This window comes from Nycticebus coucang, chromosome 7 (genome assembly GCF_027406575.1).
Source record: "Nycticebus coucang isolate mNycCou1 chromosome 7, mNycCou1.pri, whole genome shotgun sequence".
NCBI classification, from domain to species: Eukaryota; Metazoa; Chordata; class Mammalia; order Primates; family Lorisidae; genus Nycticebus; species Nycticebus coucang.
Genome location: NC_069786.1, coordinates 67,599,773 through 67,624,903, shown reverse-complemented (window position 1 = coordinate 67,624,903; position 25,131 = coordinate 67,599,773). Strand labels below are relative to the sequence as shown.

General features: G+C 39.2%; 1 protein-coding gene across 7 annotated transcripts in view; it reads left to right on the top strand.

The window, feature by feature from the left end:
* METTL8 (methyltransferase 8, methylcytidine) overlaps positions 1-25,131 on the top strand; it is a 125,229-nt gene that overhangs the window by 87,542 nt on the left and 12,556 nt on the right. For all 7 annotated transcript variants that reach the window (XR_008381308.1, XM_053598080.1, XM_053598077.1 and 4 more), the window contains 4 exons: positions 12,663-13,009; positions 14,974-15,023; positions 22,278-22,341; positions 22,938-23,077. Coding sequence is in view for 6 of the 7 variants with exons in the window: in XM_053598080.1 (XP_053454055.1) it covers positions 12,663-13,009; positions 14,974-15,023; positions 22,278-22,341; positions 22,938-23,077 (601 nt within the window). In the remaining variant the exon portion in view is untranslated. The remainder of the gene's footprint in view (positions 1-12,662; positions 13,010-14,973; positions 15,024-22,277; positions 22,342-22,937; positions 23,078-25,131) is intronic.

Sequence of the window (25,131 nt, the reverse complement as noted above, 5' to 3'; positions counted from 1 at the left end):
TCCTTATGTATTTTGGTTATTAATTCCTTGTCAAATGGATAGTTTGCAAATATTTTCTATCAGTTTGCGGGTTGTCTCTTCAGTTCGTTGATTGATTTCTTTGCTGCACAGAGCATTTTTGTTCAATGTAATCCCATTTGTGTATTCTTGCTTTTGTGGCCTGTGTTTTTGAGGCCCTACACAAAAAATCCCTGAGCAGATCAGTATCCTAGAGCATTTCCCTAGTGTTTTCTTCTAGTAGTTTCATAGTTCCAGGTCTCAGATTTAAGTCTTCATTTTTATTTGATTTATATATATAGTAAAAAGAATCCAATTACATTCTTTTGCATATGGTTATCCAGTTTCCCCAGCACCATTTACTGAAGAGATTTTCCTTTCCCCTTTGTATGTTCTTGGCATGTTTCTTGAAAATGAGTTGGCTAGAAATGTAGGCGTACAGCTGAGTTCTCTGCTCTGTTCCACTGGTGAATGTGTCTGTTTTTATGCCAGTGCCATGCTGATTTGGGTACTATGGCTTTGTAGTATATTTTGAAGTCAGGTAGTGTGATATCTCCAACTTTTTTCTTTTTGCTCAAGATTGCTTTGGCTCTTAGGGATCTTTTGTGGTTCCATATAAATTTTAGAATTGTTTTTTCTATTTCTGTGAAGAATATCATTAGTATTTTGATTGAGATCTGTATATTGCTTTGGATAGTATTACCATCTTAATATTAATTCTTCTTTTTTTGTGTGTGTGTGTGTGATTTTTTTTTTTTTTGGCGGGGGCTGGGTTTGAACCCACCACCTCCGGCATATGGGACCAGCGCCCTACTCCTTGAGCCACAGGCGCCACCCCAATACTAATTCTTTTTATCCATGAGCATATCTTTCCTTTTTTTTTTTTTAATTGTACACTTTATTTATTTATTTTTTGTTGTTGCAGTTTTTGGCCAGGGCTGGGTTTGAACTCACCACCTGTGGTATATGGGGCCAGTGCCCTACTCCTTGAGCCAAAGGCACTGCCCCTTTACTTTTTTTTTTTTTTTTTGTCCTCTTCTATTTCTTTCATCAGTATTTTATAGTTTTCCTTGTATAGATCTTTCAGTATTTTGGTTAAATTGATTCCTAGGTATTTTGTATTCTATGTAGCTATTGTAAATGGGATTACTTTCTTGATTTCCTGTTAAGATTATTTGCTATTGACATCTATAAATGCTACTGACTTTGTAGTTTATTTTGTATCCTGCAACTTTACTGAGTTTGTTTATCAGTTCTATTAGTTTTTTGGTGGAGTATTTAGGTATCTAAGTATAAGATCATGTCATCTGTGGGCAGTGCCTGTGGCTCAGTGAGTGGGGCGCCGGCCCCCTATCCCTATGGTGGTGGGTTCAAACCTGTGCCCAGCCAAACTGCAACCAAAAATAGCTAGGCCTTGTGGCAGGTGCCTGTAGTCCCAGCTACTTGGGAGGCTGAAGCAAGAGAATCGCCTACGTCAGGAACTGGAGGTTGCTGTGAGCTGCGTAATGCCACGGCACTCTACCGAAGGCGATAAAGTGAGCCTTTGTCTCTACAAAAAGTGAGACTGTGTCTCTACAAAAAAAAAAAAATAATAAAGATCATGTCATCTGTGAACAATGCTAATTTGACTTTGACCTTTTCAATTTGGATGCCCTTTATTTATTTCTCTTTGCCTAATTGCTCTAGCCAGGACTTTGAGTAGTATGTTGAATGAAAGTTGTGAAAATGGGCTTCCTTATCTTACTTCATATGGATGAATGGATAAAGAAAATGTGGTACACGTACACAATGGAATTAATATTCAGCCATAAAAAAGAATGAAATTCTGTCATTTGTAGTAACATGGGTGGAGTGGAAGGTCATTATGTTAAATGAAATATGTGAGGCACAGATAGACAAATATCACGTTTTTATTCATATATAGTATGTGGAAGCCAAAAAAGCAGATCTCATAAAGACAAAGGATAGATTGGTGGTTACCAGAGGCTCAGGAGGGTAGGGGAAAGAGGAGACTATAGTTTATAATAATCAGTTGTATAGTTCAAAATAGCTAGAAGAAAATAATTCAAATGTTTCTAGCATAAAGAAAAGACAAATATTAAAGGTGATGGATATCCCAATTACACTTATTTGATCTTTACAAATTGTATGACTATGTTAAATTATCCTGAAAATATGTACATCTATTGTGGGTCAATAAAAATAAATTAGTTAATTAACTTTTAAAAATGACAAGTATTGATTAGGATTTGGAGAAATTGGAGCCCTTGTACTCTATTGCTAGGATTGTAAAACGTTGCAGCCACTATGGAAAATAGTATTGATAATTCCTCAAAAAATTAAAAATAGAACCACCATATGATCCAGCATCCCACTTCTGAGTTATATGCAAAAGAATTGAAAGTAGGATCTAAAAGAGATATTTGCACACCCATGTTTATAGCAGCATTATTCACAATAGGCAAAAAGTAGAAGCAACCCAGATGTTCGTCATTGATTGAATAGGTACATGAAATGGAATATTATGAGCCTTAAAAAGGAAGAAATGCTGTCACATACTATAGCATGGATGAATCTTGAGGACATTATGCTAAGTGAAATAAGCTAGTCACAAAAAGACAAATACCATGTGATTCCACTTATATGAGGTATCTAAAGTAGTCAAATTCATAGAAAATAAGATGGTGGTTGCCAAGTGCTGGGGGAAAGGAAGGAAGCAAAGTTATTATTTTTGTTTATTTTTTTTTTTTGTAGAGACAGAGTCTCACTGTACCGCCCTCAGGTAGAGTGCCGTGGCGTCACACGGCTCACAGCAACCTCCAACTCTTGGGCTTATGCGATTCTCTTGCCTCAGCCTCCCGAGCAGCTGGGACTACAGACGCCCGTTTGTTTATTTATTTATTTTTTTTTACTCTGTTTCTCTGGGTAGAGTGCCTCATAGCTCACAGCAACTTCAGATTCCTGAGCTCAAGAGATCCTCCTGCCTCAGCCTCCTGAATAACTGGGACTATAAGCCCACGCCACTAAGCCTGGCTAGTTTGTTCTATTTTTAGTAAAGATGAGGTCTTGCTCTTGCTCAAGGTGGTGTCAAACTCCTAAGCTCAAGCAGTTCACCCATCTCAGCCTCCCAGATGCTAGGATTGCAGCCATGAGCCACCACGCCCAGCCTTGGAGTTGTTTAAACAGAGGTTCCCTCGAGGGGAACCCACAGACACTTTGCCTATGGGTTCCCAGCTAGGGCTCTCTCTATCTCTCTTTACATAGGCCTGTACTCTCTGTGTAGGATTTTTCATCTGATTTCTCTTAAAATAATTTCTCCTTAAAATATATTGGTTATTTTTTCTTTTTACTTAAAAAATAATTTAAGTAGCAGATAGATGCAGAAATGTATCTAACTCCAACTGAATTCTCACATAGTTCAGTGAATTTTCACAAATTGAATGAATACACCCATGTAAACATCACCCCCATTAAGAAACATTATTACAGGTAACCTAGAAACTTTCTCATGCTTTTTATCAATTATAATACTCCCTCCAACCCCTCACACCCCACAGAGAGCAACCACCATTCTGGCTTCTAATATAATAGATTACTTTTGCCTGAACAGCTTGGTTCTAGTCATCACGATTTCCTGGTCACTCTTATAGCAATGTCAGTATAACATTTAGTGCAAGGATCAGCAAGCTATCACCTATCCAGCCTGCTGCCTGTTTTTTTATAAATAAAGTGTTATTGGAATACAGACATACTTATTTGTTGACATATTGTCTATGGCTGCTTTTGAGCTATAACTACAGAGGGAAGTAGTTGCACAGAGATTGTACATGGCCGACAAAGATTAAAATACTGTCTGGCGGGCAGCGCTTGTGGCTCAGTCGGTAAGGCGCCGGCCCCATATACCGAGGGTGACGGGTTCAAACCCGGCCCCGGCCAAACTGCAACCAAAAAATAGCCGGGCGTTGTGGCGGGCACCTGTAGTCCCAGCTACTCGGGAGGCTGAGGCAAGAGAATCGCTTAAGCCCAGGAGTTGGATGTTGCTGTGAGCTGTGTGACGCCACGGCACTCTACCGAGGGCCATAAAGTGAGACTCTGTCTCTACAAAAAAAATAAAATAAAATACTGTCTGGCCCTTTACAAAAAAGTTGTTCAACCCTGGAGTAGAATTTGTTTCTAAATTGATCATCTGTCCTAAAGTTTTCCAAGGAAAGATGTTTGCATTCCTCTGTGTAAGCCAAGCACAGTGAAAATCACTAATCCCACTAGTGGTTGGTTATGGTTCTATTGACTTTAGTCTACAATTGAGGCCTGAATTTGAAGACAAAGGTAGCTGGGGAAACTGAGCTAATGAGACAGCCCTCATTAGTTGCCCTTAACCAATGAAGGGGGTAAGTTCCTATCTTGTACTCAGGTATCATTTGCTGTTTCTTAGAGCTAGTTCTCCATCTTTGTCCTGAGCATTAATGTGCCCTGGAAGGTGGACAGGAAAGAAGAACACCTGATCCACCATGGAATCATTCTATTTTTATGAGTTCCAGCCCTGCAGTCCCAGGGTGGAATGTGGCCAGGGAGTGTTGGGTTTGGATTTGAGGGTACATACCATTGGCAGCACTGCTTACAAGTCAGCCAACATTGCATTCCTTTGCAGGAACTCTGTCACACTGTTTCTAAGGAAGAATAACTTTGCTTCTTTGCCAGCAGCTGCACAGACATATTTTCCACATTACTCAAACTTCTGCTAGGGGCCACCTGGATGTGACAGAGTCAAGCCTAAACTGAATTAAAAGTTATCAGTCATCTTCATTTATTTCCAGGAAGTTCAAAATTATCCATAGTATATTTCCAGATAATACAAAAACAAAAGATTTTTTTCACCCTATTTTCAATGTTTCTGTTTAGAACAGACATAGATAAACAGTGCTGATAATATTCCCTTAAAGTGCTCTGTATGTGGCTGCCTATTTTGCCCTATTTATGCTAACAATGAACTTGAGTGAAGCTAATGAGAAGGTTATTTTAAGGCCTTGGAAACCGCAGTAAAGGAAAATGACAGTTCCCACAGAACCATAGTGTGACTGAAATAGAAAGGTGGTGACTGGCCTCTCTCTATAGAAGCAGAAAAGGCAGGCGGATGATACCACTTTGAACTATTTGATTTGCTTATTAGTATGTCCAGTCTTTTTCTGAGCAAGTTTTCTGACTGCTGAGGAGATACAGAACAAAAAATTCCATTTCAAGATGATTCAAAGAAGTAGAAGCTTCTGCCAGGTCCCCTCTGCATCCCCCTGTAACACTGCTGTGTGTGATGGGCTTCTTAAGTGTCAGGGGACAGCTGCTCTTGAGCAGTGTTGCACAGAGCAGTAACTGAGGCTGCCTGGAGGGTGACAAAGAAAGAAAACTGTCGTTCTGATCAACTTTGTTGAGTGACAGGACATTACAGTGAGAGCCACCCACGGCAGTTTCTGCTAGGGATTACAGACCTACCAGTCTGCAGAACCCTGGGTGGGGCTTCTCATTGGATATTTAATGCCTCTGATAGATATAGGTCAAAGTGAATCGATTGTTTAAAAGCTCTACATCAAATATGAAGCCAGTAGATAAACTAATACATGCCCACACAGGAGAAAAATTCAATGTGATTCAAGTTGGGGGGAGGGGGGACGGGGACAGGGGAGGTGGGAAGGGGAGGGGTGTGCTCTCACCTAATGAACACAATGTTACACAGTATATGGCACACCTCCTGGGTGTGGGACACGACTACAACAGGGACCTTAACCTGACAAACACAAACATTGTAACCTAATCATTTGTACCCTCATATTAATCTGAAATAAAAACAAATAATAAAAGCTCTACATCCAAAAACTGTGCCATAACCCAAGGGAAGTCTTGACCTGGCTCTTCTGCCAGTGCCTCTGTTAACCACTTTTCTTTTCTCATCCAAGAGAGTCCTAAGTCCTTGCAAGAGCCAGTTTTCTCCCATCACAAAGTATTTCATGTGCATATTATGATACAGTAGGGGTACTGTTTATTGGTCTTCCCTCACTTTATTTTAATGCCATTGGGAGGAAATTCTGGTGGTCCTCCCAAGCTGTCCAACTCTCTGGCACATTTCTTTTGGTCTCTGCGTGTGTCAGGCTCTCCTGTCACTTCCATTTCCCATTTCTTACCTATTGTCTCAGCGGTTGGTGAAAACCGAAGCCAGGAAATACCCTCACAATCTGAAAGTAAGAAATTACGCGTTGCAAATAATAGTCTTTTGCAGCAGGACAGTTGATGTTTCATTTCTCAAATAATAGTCTTTTGCAGCAGGACAGTTGATGTTTCATTTCTGTGATTAAAACGTATAGCATCTAGGCTCTCATTAGTAATATTTCTTTCAATTAGATTTCCCAGATTTATGATTTCTAATTCCACATTTCCTTTTATAATTCCTTTTCAATTTTATTATAGTTCATATTTGTTTTAAAAACAGGTTAATTCAAAGAAATAAGAAAGATACATTTGGCAGTTTTGGAGGTAACATGATTATATTTGATGATTTCCTAAAAACATATCCAGTATGTGATAGCTCATCTGCTTATTTTGCAAATGTAATGGGTTTTTAAAACTTAATAATAAAAGCAGCTGCTATTTTTACTTTAAAATATCCTTGTAAATAACTGTCTACTTAGCGTAAGTTATTTATGTCAAGCAAAATAATAACAGTCTCTCTATACCCTAATTTGTGAATACCTTGACATTAAGAGAATGTTCTGTGTGGAAAAAAATAGATTAGCTAAGTTTCATGCCGATAAATTTAGGGTATTTATAAGATATATATATATATATATATAGGGTGTTTTATATATATAAATTTAGAGTGTTTATATGTTGGCTTTGGTTGTTTAAAATTTTATGCGGTATTCTCAGAAATACACTTTTAATTTCATAACCTTAGAGTTTTCTTTATCAGTGACATGTGGAAATTTCCAACTTTGAGAGCTCAGATATTTGTGTAATTGATGTACAAAAATAATTTTAAGTTGCTTTTTGTTACATGGCAACTTAGAATAAATTTTCATAATTCCTATTAATCATATCCTATATGTTAGATACATAAAGGGCTTAATTCAGTGTCCTGGTTGTGATGTTCAGCGTGATTCAGAGTGAATTTTGAATATTCAGGGATGGTTAGTGTGCCATATTCCTTCTTCTCCTCAGTAGTATTGAATTTAATAAGTGAATAATTGAGAAGTCGTTTGGCTGTGGTGGACAAATCATTATATCCCTTTTACTGCTATTGGCATAGAGCAATTCACTGAAGCACCAACCTAGGAAACAGAAAAAAAAAAAAGTGACCTCCAAGAAAGATTTATCATTAATACACCTGTTTAGGTCAGTTACACAAAATAAAGACAGGGCAGATTTCTCCACACTGCATTCTTTTATCATTACTAACCTGATAATTCATGGTGAGTTAACAGTAGCTTTTTTTTTTTTTTTTGAGATAGAGACTCACTCCGTTGCTCTTGGCAAAAGTGCCCTGGCATCCTAGCTCACAGCAACCTCAAACTCCTAGGCCCAAGCAATCCTTTTGCTTCAGCCTCCCAAGTAACTGGGACTACACGCACCTGCCACAACACCCAGCTAGTTTTTCTATGTTTAGTAGAGAGAGAGTCTTGCTCTTGCTCAGGCTGGTCTTGAACTTCTGAGCTCAAACTGTCCACCCACCGTGGCCTCCCAGACTGCTGGCATTACAGGCATGAGCCCCCACAAGCCAGCAGTAGCTTAAAACTACATTTTTTATTCATGGTCAGAGCAGTAACTCCTCCAATTCCTCTGTTATCATAGATATTCTTGAAGTTCAAGAAATTAAATCATGCACTGAAGGTGTTTCTTGTTTCATAATCATTATTAATGTAAGTGTGAGATTCTGTGGGGTCTCAGAAGTTGTCATGCATTATTGGGAACTATGAAGTTACCAGCATTGATTGGAAACACTTCTCAAAGCACAATTTTAAAAAGCCAAACAAATTCCAGCCAGCTGGAACTGCTTCTTTGTTTTGTTTCTGGTCCACAAACCCATCTAATTCTCACAGAACATTTTACGTTCTATTGCTCTTCCTCATATAACCTTGCATTGTTTATATATATATATATATATATTTTTTTTTTTTTTTTTTGTAGAGACAGAGTCTCACTGTACCGCCCTCGGTAGAGTGCCGTGGCGTCACACGGCTCACAGCAACCTCTAACTCTTGGGCTTACGCGATTCTATTGCCTCAGCCTCCCGAGCAGCCGGGACTACAGGCGCCCGCCACAACGCCCGGCTATTTTTTTGTTGTTGTGGTTTGGCCGGGGCTGGGTTTGAACCCTCCGCCCTCAGCATATGGGGCCAGCGCCCTACTCACTGAGCCACAGGCGCCGCCCAGCATTGTTTATATTTTATATAATTCAATAAAGGTTAACTTTATTTTATTTTATTTATTTATTTATTTTGAGGCAGAGTCTCACTCTGTCACCCTCAGTAGAGTGCTGTGGCGTCACAGCTCACAGCAACCTCAAACTCTTGGGCTTAAGCGATTCTCTTGCCTCAGCCTCCCAAGTAGCTGGGACTACAGGCACCTGCCACAACGCCCAGCTATTTTTTTGTTGCAGTTGTCATTGTTTAGCTGGCCTGGGCCAGGTTCAAACCCGCTAGCCTGGATGTATGTGGCCAGCGCCATAACCACTGTGATATAGCTGCCAAGCCTAAAGGTTAACTTCAATCAGCATTATTTTTACAACTTATTTAGACTAATTGTAAGCCACGCTGAGGTTTTAATTTGAACTTGATGCTTCATAATTGAGAGGAAAGTAATAATCAGGAGAGCAGAGATTATTTTCAGAGAGATATTGGAGAGCGTTCATATTGACTCTGTGTTAGGGAGGCAGTGTAGTGTAATGGTTAACAATGTGAGTGTTAAGAGTTTGATGGACTTGGTCCAGGTCTTGACTCTGCTCTTTCTAGCTGAGTAATCTGGAGAAATGTTTTTTTTCCCCTCTGACCTAGAATTTCTTTCCCTACAAATTGGAAATAATTTATAAAGACATTGTTAGGATTAAATGAGAAAAAAGAAAAACAACAAATAAAGCTGGCTCAGCACCTGTGTCTCAAGCGGCTAAGGCACTAGCTATATACGTCTGAGCTGGCGGGTTCGAATCCAGGCCGAGCCCGCCAAACAACGACAGCTGCAACCAAAAAACAGCTGGGCATTGTGGCAGGCGCCTGTAGTCCCACCTACTTGGAAGGGGGAGGCAGGAGAATCTCTTGAGCCTAGGAGTTGGAGGTTGCTGTGAGCTGTGATGCTACAGCATTCTACCCAGGGTGACAGCTTGATGCTCCGTCTCAAAAAAATAAATAAATAAAACATTTAATATACTGTGTAGAGCACATACCAAACACCTAGTGTATGTCATTGTTATTATTTTTTAGTATTTTTTAGTAGTACCACTGCGGGTATAATGATTTATATAATTGTTTGATGTTTTTCTCCTAATTTCTGACTGGGAAATACTTGAACAAGGCTTGAAAGTGTATATATTAAGAACTTGACTATTGTCATCTAATAATCATCAAGTTCTTTTTACAGACTGCAGAGGCTAGAGTTGATTTAGATGCTTGATAGGTTTGGTATCTGAACTAGATTGCAGTCACATTACTACAGATTCATTTTCTTTTTACACTTTAAAAATTGAAACAGTAGTACAGACTCATGTTTAAAACAGCAGTCTGATCCAAGATTTGATAATGTTTAATGTTCTCCCTAAATTCATGTAACTTAATAGGAAAGCCCATAGAATTTTTAGAGCTCACACAGGCCTCAGCGATGCTGCTCTATTTCAGTCCCCTCGTCAAATGAGGAAACTCTGTAGGCAAGTTGAGTGAAGAACTCTTTATCTTTGTGTAAGAGGTAGATATTATTATGCAACTTTCCAAAAGAGAGAGCTGCCTAATAATCATTAAATTGTTCCCATTGCTCCAAGCTTTCATCTGCTTGTTGTGAATGAATTTTAAATAAATTTTAGAGCCGCCATCACTGCATATACTATTCTGTGTGTTTTCTTTTAACATTGTTATCTTTCATTTTTAAATTTGCCCTGTTTTGACCTGCGTGGTTTGCTTGTTCTCTCCCATGTTGTTGGGCATTTGAGTTATTTCTCACCTTTTCCTAACACAAGTAGAACAGCTATGTGCATCTTTTTGTCAGGTTACTCCCCTGCACACCCCGGACCCCAGTTAATTCCTAAAAGAATATTCCCACAAACTAATCCAGGTATTGCATCGCAGTACATTCTAGTTACTGGTTATTAGGCTCAAACTCTCTTCACAAGAGGCTTGATATTGGGAACTCAAATACTAGAGATTTGACTAAATGTAGGTCTTCCTAGGTGGCTTCTTTTGTTAGGCAGAAAATTTTTTACCTGCATGAAGTGAATTTATTATACAAAAACAAGTTATTTTTTCTTTGTTTGTTTGTTTGTTTTGTAGAGACAGAGTCTCACTTTACCGCCCTCGGTAGCGTGCTGTGAAGTCACAGCTCACAGCAACCTCCAACTCCTGGGCTTACACAATTCTCCTGCCTCAGCCTCCTGAGCATCTGGGACTGCAGGCACCCGCCACAACGCCCAGCTATTTTTTTGTTGCAGTTTGGCCGGGGCTGGGCCTGAACCCACAACCCTCGGTATATGGGGCTGGCGCCCTACTCACTGAGCCACAGGCGCCGCCCTGACAAGTTTTTAAGGCAGCCATTCTCAACCTGTGGGTCGCGACCCCTCTGTAACAATGAAAATACATCTCCGGCATTAGGAAGGTTGAGAACCACTGTTTTAAGGGAAGGTTTAAGAAGACCTCAGGCAAATTTGTCAGTTTTATAATTTCTCTTGACTCTGATATTCACAATGTCATTTTGTTTTCATACACAGTATATCAAATAGAACTATTTTAAAGATAAACATACATTTTTGGATTGACCATAAATAGATTTCCTTCCATTTGTCCAGAAGTGAGCATGTTTTGGACTTAACATCACATAATGCTTTTGTTACAGAGATCCACTTTCATTCCTGAGACCTTAAATACAGATGGAAATTTCTGTCTTTATAGCAGTCCTGCTGCCAGATACAATTCATCCGCCATGGGAAGGAAGTCTTGTGGCCAGATGGGTAGAGATTCATGGTGTAAGGCCAGAAAGATAAAATTGCAAAGAAGAAAAGGAAACCTATAAAGGACCTCAGGACAGGGCCCCGTAATAAAGATGAACCTGCCTTCAGCAACTGCTTGTTCTAAGGGTAGGGGCTTCTTTAAAATCATGAAGGAAATGAGTCTCTTAACTTTATTTTTGGTTTAATTTATTTTTGGAATAGATGTTAAATTCACATGGATTAAAATTTAAATGAAAATTCTTCTTCATACTGTGCTCCCCAGCCACTCCCTTCCCTGCCTTAGAGGCAACCAGTATTACTAATTATGTGATTATCCTTCGAAAAGTATTTTGTACCTATACCAGTAAAGGTATGTTTATATGCACATATGTTTCTGTATGTGCACACACATGTATTTTTCTTCTTCTTTTTTTATAACGGTTCCATAATATATGCATTATATACCTAGCACTTTTACCTAACATTTTATCTTGGAAATTGTTCTGTATCCCTAGAAAGCAAGCCCTGGCGTTTTTTGAAAGCACTTTAGAAATGTCATGTGTTTTGGACAGGCACAGTAGCTCAAGTTCATAATCCTAACACTCTGGGAGGCTGAGGCCAGAGGACTGCTTGAGCTCAGGAGTTTAGGACCAGCCCCAGTAAGAAATGGAAAAAAATTAGTCAGATGTTGTGGAGGCATCTATAGTCCCAACTATTCAGGATGCTGAAACAGGAGGATTGCTTGAGCCCAGGACTTTGAGGTTGCTGTGAGCTGTGATAACACCACTGCACTCTACTCAGGGTGATAGAGTGAGACTCTATCTCAAAAAAAAAAAAAAAAAAAAACAGTAGGGCGGCGCCTGTGGCTCAGTCCGTAGGGTGCCGGCCCCATATGCCGAGGATGGCGGGTTCAAACCCGGCCCGGCCAAACTGCAACCAAAAAATAGCCGGGCGTTGTGGCGGGCACCTGTAGTCCCAGCTACTTGGGAGGCTGAGGCAAGAGAATCGCTTAAGCCCAGGAGTTGGAGGTTGCTGTGAGCTGTGTGATGCCACGGCACTCTACCTAGGGCCATAAAGTGAGACTCTGTCTCTACAAAAAAAAAAAAAAAGTAATGTGTTGCCAGGTGTGGTGGTGCATGCCCAGAGTCCCAGCTGCTCAGGAGGCTGAGATAGGATTGCTTGAGTCTAGCCTGAGCAACATAGCAGGACTGCTTCTGTAAAACAAAATAAAAATGAATAAATTATTGTTCAAACTGTTAAGACAGAAGCAGATTTATAATGGTAGGACTAAATACTTCATACACTGACATATTTTGAGAGAATTAAAGCTCTGTAATTTTAACCTTTTATTGGATAAATTAAAATTATTCAATAGTAAATATAATTGATATAAATGATAAGTAATACATATTCATATGTAATTTATATGTATTTATTAAAATAGTATCTAATAGTAAATATAATTCATTATGATATAAATTTTTTTCTCTTTATTTTAGTTAAGTATGAGAATGACGCTAGTAAATACTGGGACACATTTTACAAAATTCATAAGAATAAGTTTTTCAAAGATCGCAATTGGCTGTTGAGAGAATTTCCTGAAATTCTTCCAGTTGATCAAGAAACTAAAGAGAAGGTGGGAGAATCATCATGGGATCATTTAGAAACTAAGACTGCATATTGTTCCTCAAGAATGCACTGCTCTACTATGCCTGAAGAAAAATATCATTGTAAGAAAAGTTCTGGCCCTTCAGATGGTAAAAGCAACTTAGACTCTGAACACAGAAAAGGAGCTCTGAAGACTGAATTGTTTCCTGGTAGCAATGCCACTTTCAGAATACTAGAGGTACTGTACTCAAGGGACAAACATGGGAAGTGACAAATAATTTGAAAATGTATATTCCATGTTATTTTATTAACAATTTAGATGTTGGGCGGCGCCTGTGGCTCAGTCGGTAAGGCGCCGGCCCCATATACTGAGGGTAGCGGGTTCAAACCCGGCCCCGGCCAAACTGTAACTGAAAAATAGCCGGGCGTTGTGGCGGGCGCCTGTAGTCCCAGCTGCTCGGGAGGCTGAGGCAAGAGAATCGCTTGGGCCCAGGAGTTGGAGGTTGCTGTGAGCTGTGTGAGGCCGCTGCACTCTACCGAGGGCCATAAAGTGAGACTCTGTCTCTACAAAAAAAAAATAAATAAATAAATAAAAACAATTTAGATGTTATAGGTGGAAAATGATCAAATCTCAATTAAGTGTTCAGTATCCGTTTGTGCATAAATAATATATATGTATATATATATATACATATATATATATGTTTTTATTGAGAGATCCTCTTATCTCAGCCTCCTGAGTAGCTGGGACAATAGGCACTCAGCCATTTTTAAAGACGGGGTACCGCTATAGCTCAGGCTGGTCTCAAACTCCTGATCTCAGGCAATCCACTGACCTCAGACTCTCAGAGTGCTAGGATTACAGGCATGAGCCACGGTGCCTGGCCTTAAAAGACATCTTTAATCACTGAAGTTTAAGTTTATGGATTTAATTTCATTTTGGTTGTTTTTTTTTTTTTAAATCATCTGTTTTCATTTTAACTTAAGGGCAGTTTCAAATACTAATAAAGCTTTGCTCTTAAATTTACTGTCTCTGTTATTACCCCTTTTTAGGTAAAATACAAATAAACGAGATACATAATTTGCTATAATCTGGTTTTCTATTTTTAAAACTAACCCCCACCTTTATGATTATAGAGGTAACACATATTGATTACAGAGAACTTGCTTAAGAGTAAATAGAGAAATGAAATTATCCACAATCCCACACACAAGGGATTTAACCACTTTTAACATTTTATTGACTTTTTTGTTCTTTTGTTTATATTATACATGTATTTTAGGGTTTTGCTTTGTTTCTAATTAACACTGTATCATAAGCAGTTTTCCCTATCTTAAAATAAGTCTTGGTTTAGATTTGCTAGTTTATAATGTATGAAAAATTTTAATGCACCTAAAACATACTGCCAGATTGCTTTTAAAGAAGTTGTACTAATACCAATTCCATGACAGCGTATATATCATCACATCCTCATTGGTTGGAATATTCTCTTCTTTTTTTTTAAGACAGAGTCTCACTATGTTGTCCTCAGTAGAGTACTATGGCATCACAGTTCACAGCAACCTCCAACTCTTGGGCTTAAGTGATTCTCTTGCCTCAGCCTCCCAAATAGCTGGGACTACAGGCCCCTGCCACAATGCCTGGCTATTTTTTGGTCGCAGTTGTCATTGTTGTTTGGCAGGTCTGGGCCGGGTTCGAACCCACCAGCCTCAGTGTACGTGACTGACGCTGTAACCACTGTGCTACGGGTGCCGAGCCTGGAATATTCTTATTTTAGTGTTTTACACTTTGTTAGACAAAAATTGTACCTTCTTTTAACTTGCACTTCTTTGATTATTAAATAGGTCGAAATGCTTAGAAGGTATTTGTACTTCTTTTACGTTCTATTTTTTGCTTATCTGTTTTTGTTAATGACCACTACCTTTTATCATATTTATTGCAAATATTTTTTTCTCATAGTATGTTGGTCACCTTCTAATTTGGTTTGTTTGGGTTTTGGTGTGTAAAAAATTTAAATGTCTTCATGGTTACATTTCTCAGTGTTATTCATGTCACTTGCTTTTGAGTTTAGAAAACTCTGCCATACCCAGAGATCCAGTAAGTTTCTTTTTGGTTTCATTTTTTTAATAATAGAAAAGCTGACATTGGTGATGAAAATTTAATCTTGTTTTCATGATATGTGTTTATCCTTTTGATTTCAGGTCGGCTGTGGGGCTGGAAATAGTGTTTTTCCAATTCTGAACACCTTGCGGTGAGTTAGAGTTTTCTTAGATAGACTTTTACATATTTATGGAATGTTAAGAAATTCTGGAAAAACATTATCATGTATATGCCAGTGGTTTTCTTAATTCTTATACAAACAATGACTACAGCAAATTTCAAAAGAAACGTCTTAGTCTTAGTGTCTACTTTCATGTGACCTGGAATTATTCTGAAAATAGTTTTTCCCGGCCCTGGGTTTTCCACCGGGTTGAAGCCATTTTTTAAGCTTTTGTTTATATGGACCAGAAAATAAGTATAGAGGAAGAGCTGCGAATCACTAAACTTCAAGATTATTTTCTTCTCCTCCTGGGTACTTAGGTGTCATTTTACACATAGAGAAGTGAGTTTAAAGCTTAAACCTTGGGCAGTGCCTGTGGCTCAGTGAGTAGGGCACCATCCCCATGGTGGCTGAGGGTGGCAGGTTCAAACCCAGCCCCGGCCAAACTGCAACAAAAAATAGCTGGGTATTGTGGTGGGTGCCTGTAGTCCCAGCTACTCAGGAGGCTGAGGCAAGAGAATCGCCTAAGCCCAAGAGCAGGAGGTTGCTGTGAGCTGTGATGCTACGGCACTCTACCGAGGGCGACAAAGTAGGACTCTGTCTCTAAAAAGGAAAAAAAAAACAACTTAAACCTTAATCCTCATTTCATTTTGTCATCACTTTTGGAGCAATACCTATATAAGATCTTTATACTTCAGATCGCTGTGTCTAGGCTTGAAATCATTTGGCAGTAGCAGCAACTAACCCTACAACTCAAAAAAGCAGAAGCAGATGACTGGGACAGAGATGTTCTCCTGGCTCGTCCTTCCTGTTCAACCATGTAACCTTCATGTTTTAATATTTCTGTGGTGAAAAAGACGCGTCTCACAAAACATTTCAAACACCTTTTATCTGTGGCTGGTCTGACAAGTTCTAATTTTTGAAGTTTACACATCAGTGTTTTTCCATCATAAAATCAGCATAAGCACACTGCAAAACATTTCCATTAGAGGAAAAGGGGGGAGGGGGGAATCACTCACCACCCCACCATCCTAACATAGCCACTGACCAAGTTTTATTATGTTTTAATTCCTTTTGGTCTTCTCTCTATGCATGTTTTTTAATTTAATGATGTGATCTTTTAAACTTTTCATTATGAAAATGTAAAAGCACTACACAGCTATGGTTTAATAAAAATAAATAAATATAAAAAAAAGAAAATGTAAAAGCACTCAGAAAAGCAAAGAGTAGTACAATGAATTTCCATATACCCATCACCTCCATTCAACAATTACTAACATAATGCCAACATCATGACACTTTATTTTTGATTATTTAGGATTTAGCTCTCCGAATACTGTTATAAAACCTGATGTTGTGAATAGTGAGTGATTTCCCAATGTCATCTGATAACCAGTTAAAGTGGCCAGGCACAGGTGATGCTGACAAACTTACAGTTCTGGGGTTTTGTTGTTGTTGTTGTTTGGAGACAGAATCTCACTTTGTCCCCTGGGTACAGTGCCATGGCATCACAGCAACCTCACACTTTTGGGCTCAAGCAATCCTGTTGCCTCAGCCTTCCAAGTAGCTGGGAGCTCAGGCACCCTCCACAATGCTTGGCTATTTTTTTTAGAGGTGGGGTCTCGCTCTTGAACTCATGGGCTGGTCTTAAACTCATGGGCTCAAGCAATCTGCCCACCATGGCCTCCCAGCATGGGAGGATTACAGGCATGAGCCACCACGCCCGGCCTAAACTTACAGTTCTGAATGGCCTTTCTCTATTTGTATTTATTATCTTTGTTTTCCCTCTTCAAGTTTCTGGGCTGAAATTTCTGTTTCTTTATACTATATAGCCAGGTTCCTTTACCCCCGTGATCTCTTAGGTGTGTGAAATTGTAATACACATGCTGATTAAATATACTATATTGCCAGTTAATTAAGTGTGACTTTATGACTGATCTCAAGGTATTATTTAGTTTTCTTTTCTTTATGCCTTGTCTTTCTAACTGCTTTTTTTTTTTGGCCGGGGCTGGGTTTGAACCCACCACCTCCGGCATATGGGACTGGCACCCTACTCCTTGAGCCACAGGCGCCGCCCTCTAACTGCTTTTTATATTCCTTAAAGTAGAGAGCATATTTTATCTTGATCTCATTTCCCAGGTTGCCTAACAGTACGATAAAGATAACTAAAGCTCAGGACGTACTGACTGATTAATATCTCAGATTGCCCCCTTGTTCACTATATTTTTCCCTCTCTACTTCTCCCTCCGACTTATAATTGCAAGCTCTTGACTCCTCCCTCCCCAACTCTTTCTTCTTGGCTGTGTCTTTCTTTTCCTCATACTCATGTTTTGGAAATCATTATAGCTCAATAACCTGAGATAATTCATTCTTTAAAAGGCAGCCAGTGATTAGCTTTCCAAAGGGAGGATTAGACTTTTTTTCCATCTAAGAAATTATGTTTTATTACTTTTGGAGAGCATAGGATTAATGTTTTACATTTTTAGAATATTTTACCATAAGTAGATCTGTGGAATTAAGAGGTCATGTCATTCTCCAAGGATCGTTTAATTCTTAAACCCCCTGCCAAGAGAGCGCTTGGTGGTATGGTGGTGGTAGTGATATTTACACCTTGCTGGGAGAAGGGCCAAGGCAGTCAGCTGATTTTACAGAAAGGCTCTGGAAAGTCATGGGTGGTCACAAGACTTCAACTTGGGCTGCTGATGCAGTGGGAATTTAGTCTCAAAGGTCATGCTGCCACCCTGGTAGCATACATGGCAAATGCCATGTTCTTTCTTTTAGCTCCCAGACTGTTCTATATCTTTGGGTATTCAGTAACTACTGCCCAAAGGTAGGTTGCAGACCCTTCGTAATGAGCTAGATGTACCAGTGTCCAGAAAATCATTTTAAGTTGTATAGATGTCTTTAGAGGACCACGTTAGTTTTCAAGTTCCTAGAAGGCAGAGGCAAATCTCCTTTAAAAATAATAATAGGAGGGTGGTGCCTGTGTCTCAGTGAGTAGGGTGCTGGCCCCATATACAGAGGGTGGTGAGTTCAAACCCAACCCTGGCCAAACTGCAACAATAAAAAAAATTAAAAAAAAAAGAAAAAGAATAATAGCGGTAATAATAGCAACAACAGTTATTAATAATGATTAACATTTACTGAGTGCTTACTCTGAGTCAGGTGCCTTTTTACGAACTTCACCTATAAGAATCCATGCAGCCCTCCCAACCATTCTAGATGTGATGTTTATCTCTATTTTAAAGATGAGGAGACTAGCTCTGCGCCCGTAACACAGTGGTTATGGCCCTGGCCACATGCACCAAAGCTGGTGGGTTCAAGCCCAGCCGGGCCAGCTAAACAACGACATCTGCAACAAAAAATAGCTGGGTGTTGTGGCAGGTGCCTTTAGTCCAGCTACTACTCAGGAGGCTGAGGCAAGAGAATCACTTAAGCCCAAGAGTTTGAGGTTGATATGAGCTGTGACACCAGAGCACTCTACCGAGGGTGACATAATAAGACTCTATCTCAAAAAATAAAAAAAAAAAAGAAGAGAAAGGGAAAAGAAAGAAAAGGAAAGAAAAGGAAACTGAGTCTTAAAGAGAGATTGTATCGCTAGCCTAAGGTCATATGCTAAGTGATAGAACCAGTAGTTAGGCAGTCTGATTCCAGAGCCCTTGTCTTTAACCATTATTCCTCATAGTGTTCTGTGCATCTGAAAATTAACTGAAAACATTTTACATGTACCCAGACAGCAAATTTCAAGTCACAATTACGTGGATTTCATCGGAAATAACAGGGGTACGTGCTGAAATAATATACTGTTTTATATAAGGCAGATGAGAAAAGACCAGAACAGTACAAGTTTTAACTTTGATTCAGTACTGGTTAACTTTTTATAACCAACTTCTATTTATCATACTTTAACTTATTTAGATGAATCTTAAATTTAATGCAAATCTCTAATTCCATTAAATGAGTGATTATATGTGAACACAGTTATTCATCAATGAATACCCTTTAGAGTGTAATCTGGCCCAGCGTGGTGGATCACACCTATAATCCTAGCACTTTGGGGGGCTAAGGTAAGAGGACTGCTTGAGGACAGTAGTTTAAGACCAGCCAAAGCAAAAATAAGACCTCCTCTCTACAAAAAATAGAAAAATTAGCTAGGATGTTGGCCCATATTAGCCAAATACTTGTAGTCCAGCTACTTAGGAGATTAAGGCAGGAGAATGGCTTCAGCCCAGGAGTTTGAAGTTCCAGTTAGCCACATTATGCCATTCATTATTATTCATTATGCCTGGGCAATAGCAAGAGACCATATGCTTAAAAAAAAAATGTGATATGAGCTTCAGTGAGCTTTTGCTAAATGCATATTTGTGCTTATATTCCATATTTATTCAGAGGTACTTCTTGCTTGAAATGCCTCCTGAATCAATTAGAAGTCCTCATTTTGTGTCAAGGCCTATCTTTGTAACCTGTCATATACAAGTTTAGGCTCTCAAAATCAGTCTTGTCCCTGCCTTGAGATTCCCGCCTCTAAACCCTTATACCATTTCTTCTTCTCCTCACTTAACAAGGCCATCCTCCTCCTTCAAAAGTTTTAAAACTTTAACACTTCACATGCCAGCCCTCTCTACACCCCATAGAAGTTGCATAAAACCATTTATGTCCCTAACCAGACTATACAATCCATGAGACCCAGGACTATACTTAGGGTTAATTACTATTTAATGACTTATTAACCTCTTTCTGTAATGCAGACATGGTACTAAGCAATATGATGCCAGGATTATGTGATACCAAGAAGGGTACTGGCCTACAAAATTTAGGATTTACATGTGCACATGGATAATCATGGTCCAGGTATCATTACTGGATTTCTTTTTTTTGCGGGGAGAAAGCTATTTTATTGAAGAATACAAGAGTATATACTATTCTGTCAGAGAATGTATATGTATTATAAAGTAAAACAGATGTTACATGTACAACTCCATGAATTTTTACATAGTAAACACAACTATGTAGCAATCACCCCGAGGAAAACATGGAATATTAGTGGTACCTCAGCAGTTGCCCTCATATTTTCTTTCTTTCTTTTTTTTTATTAAATCATAGCTGTGATTTACATTGCATTACATTAATGCAATTATGAGGTACAGTGTGCTGGTTTATATACAATTTGAAATACTTTCATCAAACTGGTTAACATGGCCTTCACCACATTTTCTTAGTTATTGTGTTAAGCCATTTATATTCTACACTTGTAGACTTAACATGAACCCTTGTAAAACACACCATAGGTGTGGTCCCACCAATTACCCTCCCTCCACCCATCCTCCCTCCCTCCTTGTCTCCCTCTCCTCTTTCCCCTTCATCTTGGGCCACAGTTGGGTTATAGGTTTCATATGGAAGTGTGGGTGCTTTAAATTAGTTTCAAAGTAAGGCTGAGTACATTGGATACTTTTTCTTCCATTCTTGAGATACTTTGCTAAGAAGAATATGTTCCAGCTCCATCCATGTAAACATGAACGAGGTAAAGTCTCCACATTACTGAATTTCAAATAAAGGCCATACGGAACATGTTTGAGTTCAGAGGAGGCCAATTAAAAATGACATAGGTAAATTTACTTTATTCACAAATTATAAATAAAGCAACTGAGCCTTAGAGAAATTAAGTCCACAGAGTTAATAAGGGACAAATTCAGGATTCAGACTCAGTCAATTTGGCTCAAAAATCTTATCATTTTACTGGATATTTTCATACACTACTTTGTATTCTAATGCTTGGTACATATATGAAACTCAGTAAAAGTTGACATAATTTGAAAAGATAACTGAGTTAATATATTAGTGTTTTATTACTTTTTAGAAGTATTTGCATGCTATTTAAATACATCTCTCTATGTAGGTATGTATATCTATCTATCTGCATATATATCTATATGTGTATATATTAGGGCATCAGAACTTCTGGGGGGTGGGTTCAAACCCACCCCAGCCAAACTACAACAACAACAACAAAAAATAGCCGGGTGTTGTGGCAGGTGCCTGTAGTCCCAGCTACTAGGGAGGCTGAGACAAGAAAATCGCCTAAGCCCAAGAGCTGGAGGTTGCTGCGAGCTGTGTTGCCATGGCACTCTACCAAGGGCAACAGAGTAAGACTCTGACTCTAAAAAAAAAGGGGGGGGGCGGTGCCTGTGGCTCAGTGAGTAGGGTGCCAGCCCTATATGCCGAGGGTGGCGGGTTCGGACCCAGCCCCGGCCAAACTGCAACAGAAAAATAGCCGAGTGTTGTGGCAGGCGCCTGTAGTCCCAGCTGCTCTGGAGGCTGAGGCAAGAGAATCACGTAAGCCCAAGAGTTAGAGGTTGCTGTGAGCCGTGTAACGCCACAGCACTCTACCGAGGGCAGTACAGTGAGACTCTGTCTCTACAAAAAAAAAAAAAAAGGGGTGGGGGGGAACAGGAGTTTGACGGAGACCCTGTATATGAAAAATGTTTGAGATAGTGCTGGTTTATAGGAAACACCAAGACACCCATACGCCAACACAGACAATAATACTTAAAAAGAAGTGACAAGCCCAGTGTCATCCAAAATTCTTTTAAAGAAATATTGCTTTTCAGCCAGGGGCTCTGTCTTCTAGTAATTCACCAAAATGATGAACACAAAGGTTAAGAGGAAAGACACCTGAGAAGTGTTCTCTAGGCCTTTTAGAAAACGTGGAGTTGTTCCTTTGGCCACATATATGTGAATATACAAGAAGGGTGATATTACAGACATCCAGGGAATGGATATGTTCAAAAAGCTGTGCCCTGCATGCTTGCTTCCATGGAAAAACGGGAAGAATCTACAGCTTCACCCAGCATGCTGTTGGCATTGTTGTGAACAAACAAGTTAAGGGCAAGATTCTTACCACGAGGAGGATTAATGTGGGTATTGAGCATATTAAGCACTCTAAGAGCCAAGATAGATTCCTGAAACGTGTGAAGGGAAAAGATCAGATAAAGAAGGAAGCCAAAGCGCAAGATACCTGGGTTCAACTGTAGTGCGACCTTCTCCACCAAGAGAAGCCCACTCTGAGAACCAGCGGAAAGGAGCCTGAGGTGCTGGAACCTAGGCCCTGTGACTTCATGGCATACTAGGTGTAAAAAATAAGAGACTACTGTAAAAAAAGAAAGAACGAAAAACAAGTATTACAAGTCACTTTCTTTCTACACTTTCCTTTCTTCTCTGGTTTAAATATTTTTTTCATTTTCATAGGAACATTCCGGAGTCCTTTCTTTATTGTTGTGATTTTGCTTCAGGAGCTGTGGAGCTGGTTAAGGTATGCCTTATGTTTTCTTTAAAGAGAGCCCATGTAAAGGTCTCATTTATTTGCTTTTGAAGTGATTCCTTTGAAATGTTTCTGGATCATATGTTACCTGTGACCATTCTTAACTGACCTTTTACTATTTCCAGTAATGACATAAGCTAATGTCTAAGATACTACCCTAAAAAAATAAAAGTCGTTTGTACATCTCAAACAACTAGAAAGGCCAGAAACCAAGAGGGATAGTTAGGAAGGATACTAACATATCAAAGTTAGAGAATACACTTGCTCCAGACAGAACTTATTTAAGTTCAGAAACAACACAGGGGAGGCCTTTAACAATACCGTCTACTGCCTCCTAAAGTCTGCCCTCCTCCACTTTTAAATTTAAAGAGGAATGGTGAATATTTGTTATAAAAGTCTAAGTGCTAGCCTTAATTTTTTAGGGTAGCTTGAAATAAGCTAACAATACCAAACTAGAAATAAAGTACCTTCAGATTTACAGAAGAAAGGCTCCTGGGAGAAAAGGTAGAAAATCTGACCTTTGTATTTTTAAAAAAATCCCAGAAGTCTACTAACCGCTTTTGCTTTTTATTCCTTTATCATGACAGTCGCACTCGTCCTACAGAGCAGCCCAGTGCTCTGCCTTTGTTCATGATATATGTGACGGCGGCCTACCCTACCCCTTTCCAGATGGCACCCTGGATGTCATTCTCCTGGTCTTTGTGCTCTCTGCTATTCATCCTGACAGGTAAATGAAGACGAAAGGGCAAAGCAAATGTGCAAAGCTCCTTCATCAGTAGTGGTTTGCAGAACTATCAAAACAAAAATGACAATTCTTGAAATTATTATTTGGTGAACCACATTGTGTATTCCATGAAGACTTTCAGATGCAGTCTTTCCCTTCTTCAGGCTTTTTCGGAGGAAACTGGTCAAACTACTTCATTAGTGAACTTTCTGTCACTGTCAAAATGAAGTGAGCATATTCTGGCAAGACACATACCTATTAAAAATGACAGTTCTTCAAGGAAATTACAAATTCAGAACAACTAATAGACTCCCAAGAGGGAAATTGTACTTGGTGATCAGAAACAAACATCTTTGATTTAGCATCTTTCTGAATGTTCATGAATAGGTGGGATCTGACTTCACACAGGTCTATAGAGCGGCTTTAAAAAATTTGTTTTAAAGAAGCTTACCAGGTCCAAATTAGCCTTGGCCCTATACGATCTAATGTTATCCTAGTACCCTCATTTATATATACATATATATGACTTAAATGTTTATATTTATAGAATTTTAAACTACAAATATAGCTCTTCTCCAGAGAGAAAATATAAAGAGATATTATCACCAATTAAAATGATTATCTTTCTTAAAATCTTGCCACCTTCCGTGTATTAAAGCATGTGTACGGTAAGGGTCAGGGCTTATGCATTTATAAGGTTTCTTAAAACTGGGTTTTCACGGGCGGTGCCTATGGCTCAGTCAGTAAGGCGCCGGCCCCATATACTGAGGGTAGCGGGTTCAAACCCGGCCCCGGCTGAACTGCAACCAAAAAATAGCCGGGCGTTGTGGCGGGCGCCTGTAGTCCCAGCTACTCGGGAGGCTGAGGCAAGAGAATCGCTTAAGCCCAGGAGTTGGAGGTTGCTGTGAGCTGTGTGAGGCCACGGCACTCTACCGAGGGCCATAAAGTGAGACTCTGTCTCTACAAAAAAAAAAAAAAAAAATTGGGTTTTCACAGTTTCCTGGTAAGAGATACAGATTTGGGATCAACCACTTCTTATCTGGTAAGTGTGACCCACAGAAACAGAGTCACCATGTGCTTCTTTCTTTGCAATTACAAGGCCACTAGGACCCTTTATAGTTCTTTTACTTTCCATTTAGAGATAGCACTTTGGCTACTTAAGAAAGAACAAATTATATTTCTGTATAAATCCAAAAGAAAGATACATTTGTGCCTGGTGAGATGTATCACTTTTTCCTCCCAGTTTCTATAACCTATTTCTTTTTGCTAATCTGTGCAGATTATTGTCATTGTTCAGGTACTAGTAGGGTGACGTCATCTGTATTTTGTTTCCTTATGTGAATAGTTAAAAGGATGGAGTAGGTGGATAGGGAATAAGATTTCCTATTTAACACCCATAAAAGGAAACATTTAAATTCTAAGTATGATCACAAAAAGACTATTTGAAATTAGTTTATATAATGTATTTTCTCATTATTTGAATTGAATGTTAAAGAGCAGGGGAAACTGATTATCTTAGGAAGATTGCTTTTATAATACAGTATTTCATGATATTTATTATAAAATAAATTCAGAGGTATCATGTCAGTACCCACTTTCTTACCTACATGGAAATAATCTAAAAACAAGGTGAATGAATAACAAGGGGGGGTGGTAGTAAGTGAAAAGGCAAAGCAATGTCTTTAGGGTCATTTAGGACTCTAGTAATAGATTCAACCTCAGGAAAATTCTAGAAAAGTAGCATCTAGGCTGGTTGGAAAATTCAGGCACAAATAAATGGCAACCAGTTCTTAGTCTGGGGGAATCCCAGCTTAAATGGGAATAAATTGTAGGAGGCTGCAAGAGAAGAGCCAACTGTCCTTATCATTGAAAGAAAAGAAAGTATAAAATACAGATCCGAGCATAGAGTAGGCAGTCAATAAATACCATTTTTTTATCTTTTGTTTTCCGACTCCTCGCCCTCAATCCAGAGATAGGTGAGGACAGCAAAGTCAGCCCCCGTGGGATAAGGAAAGAACAGGGCTTTGTCCCAATCTTGTTTCCTCTGTCTCATTCCC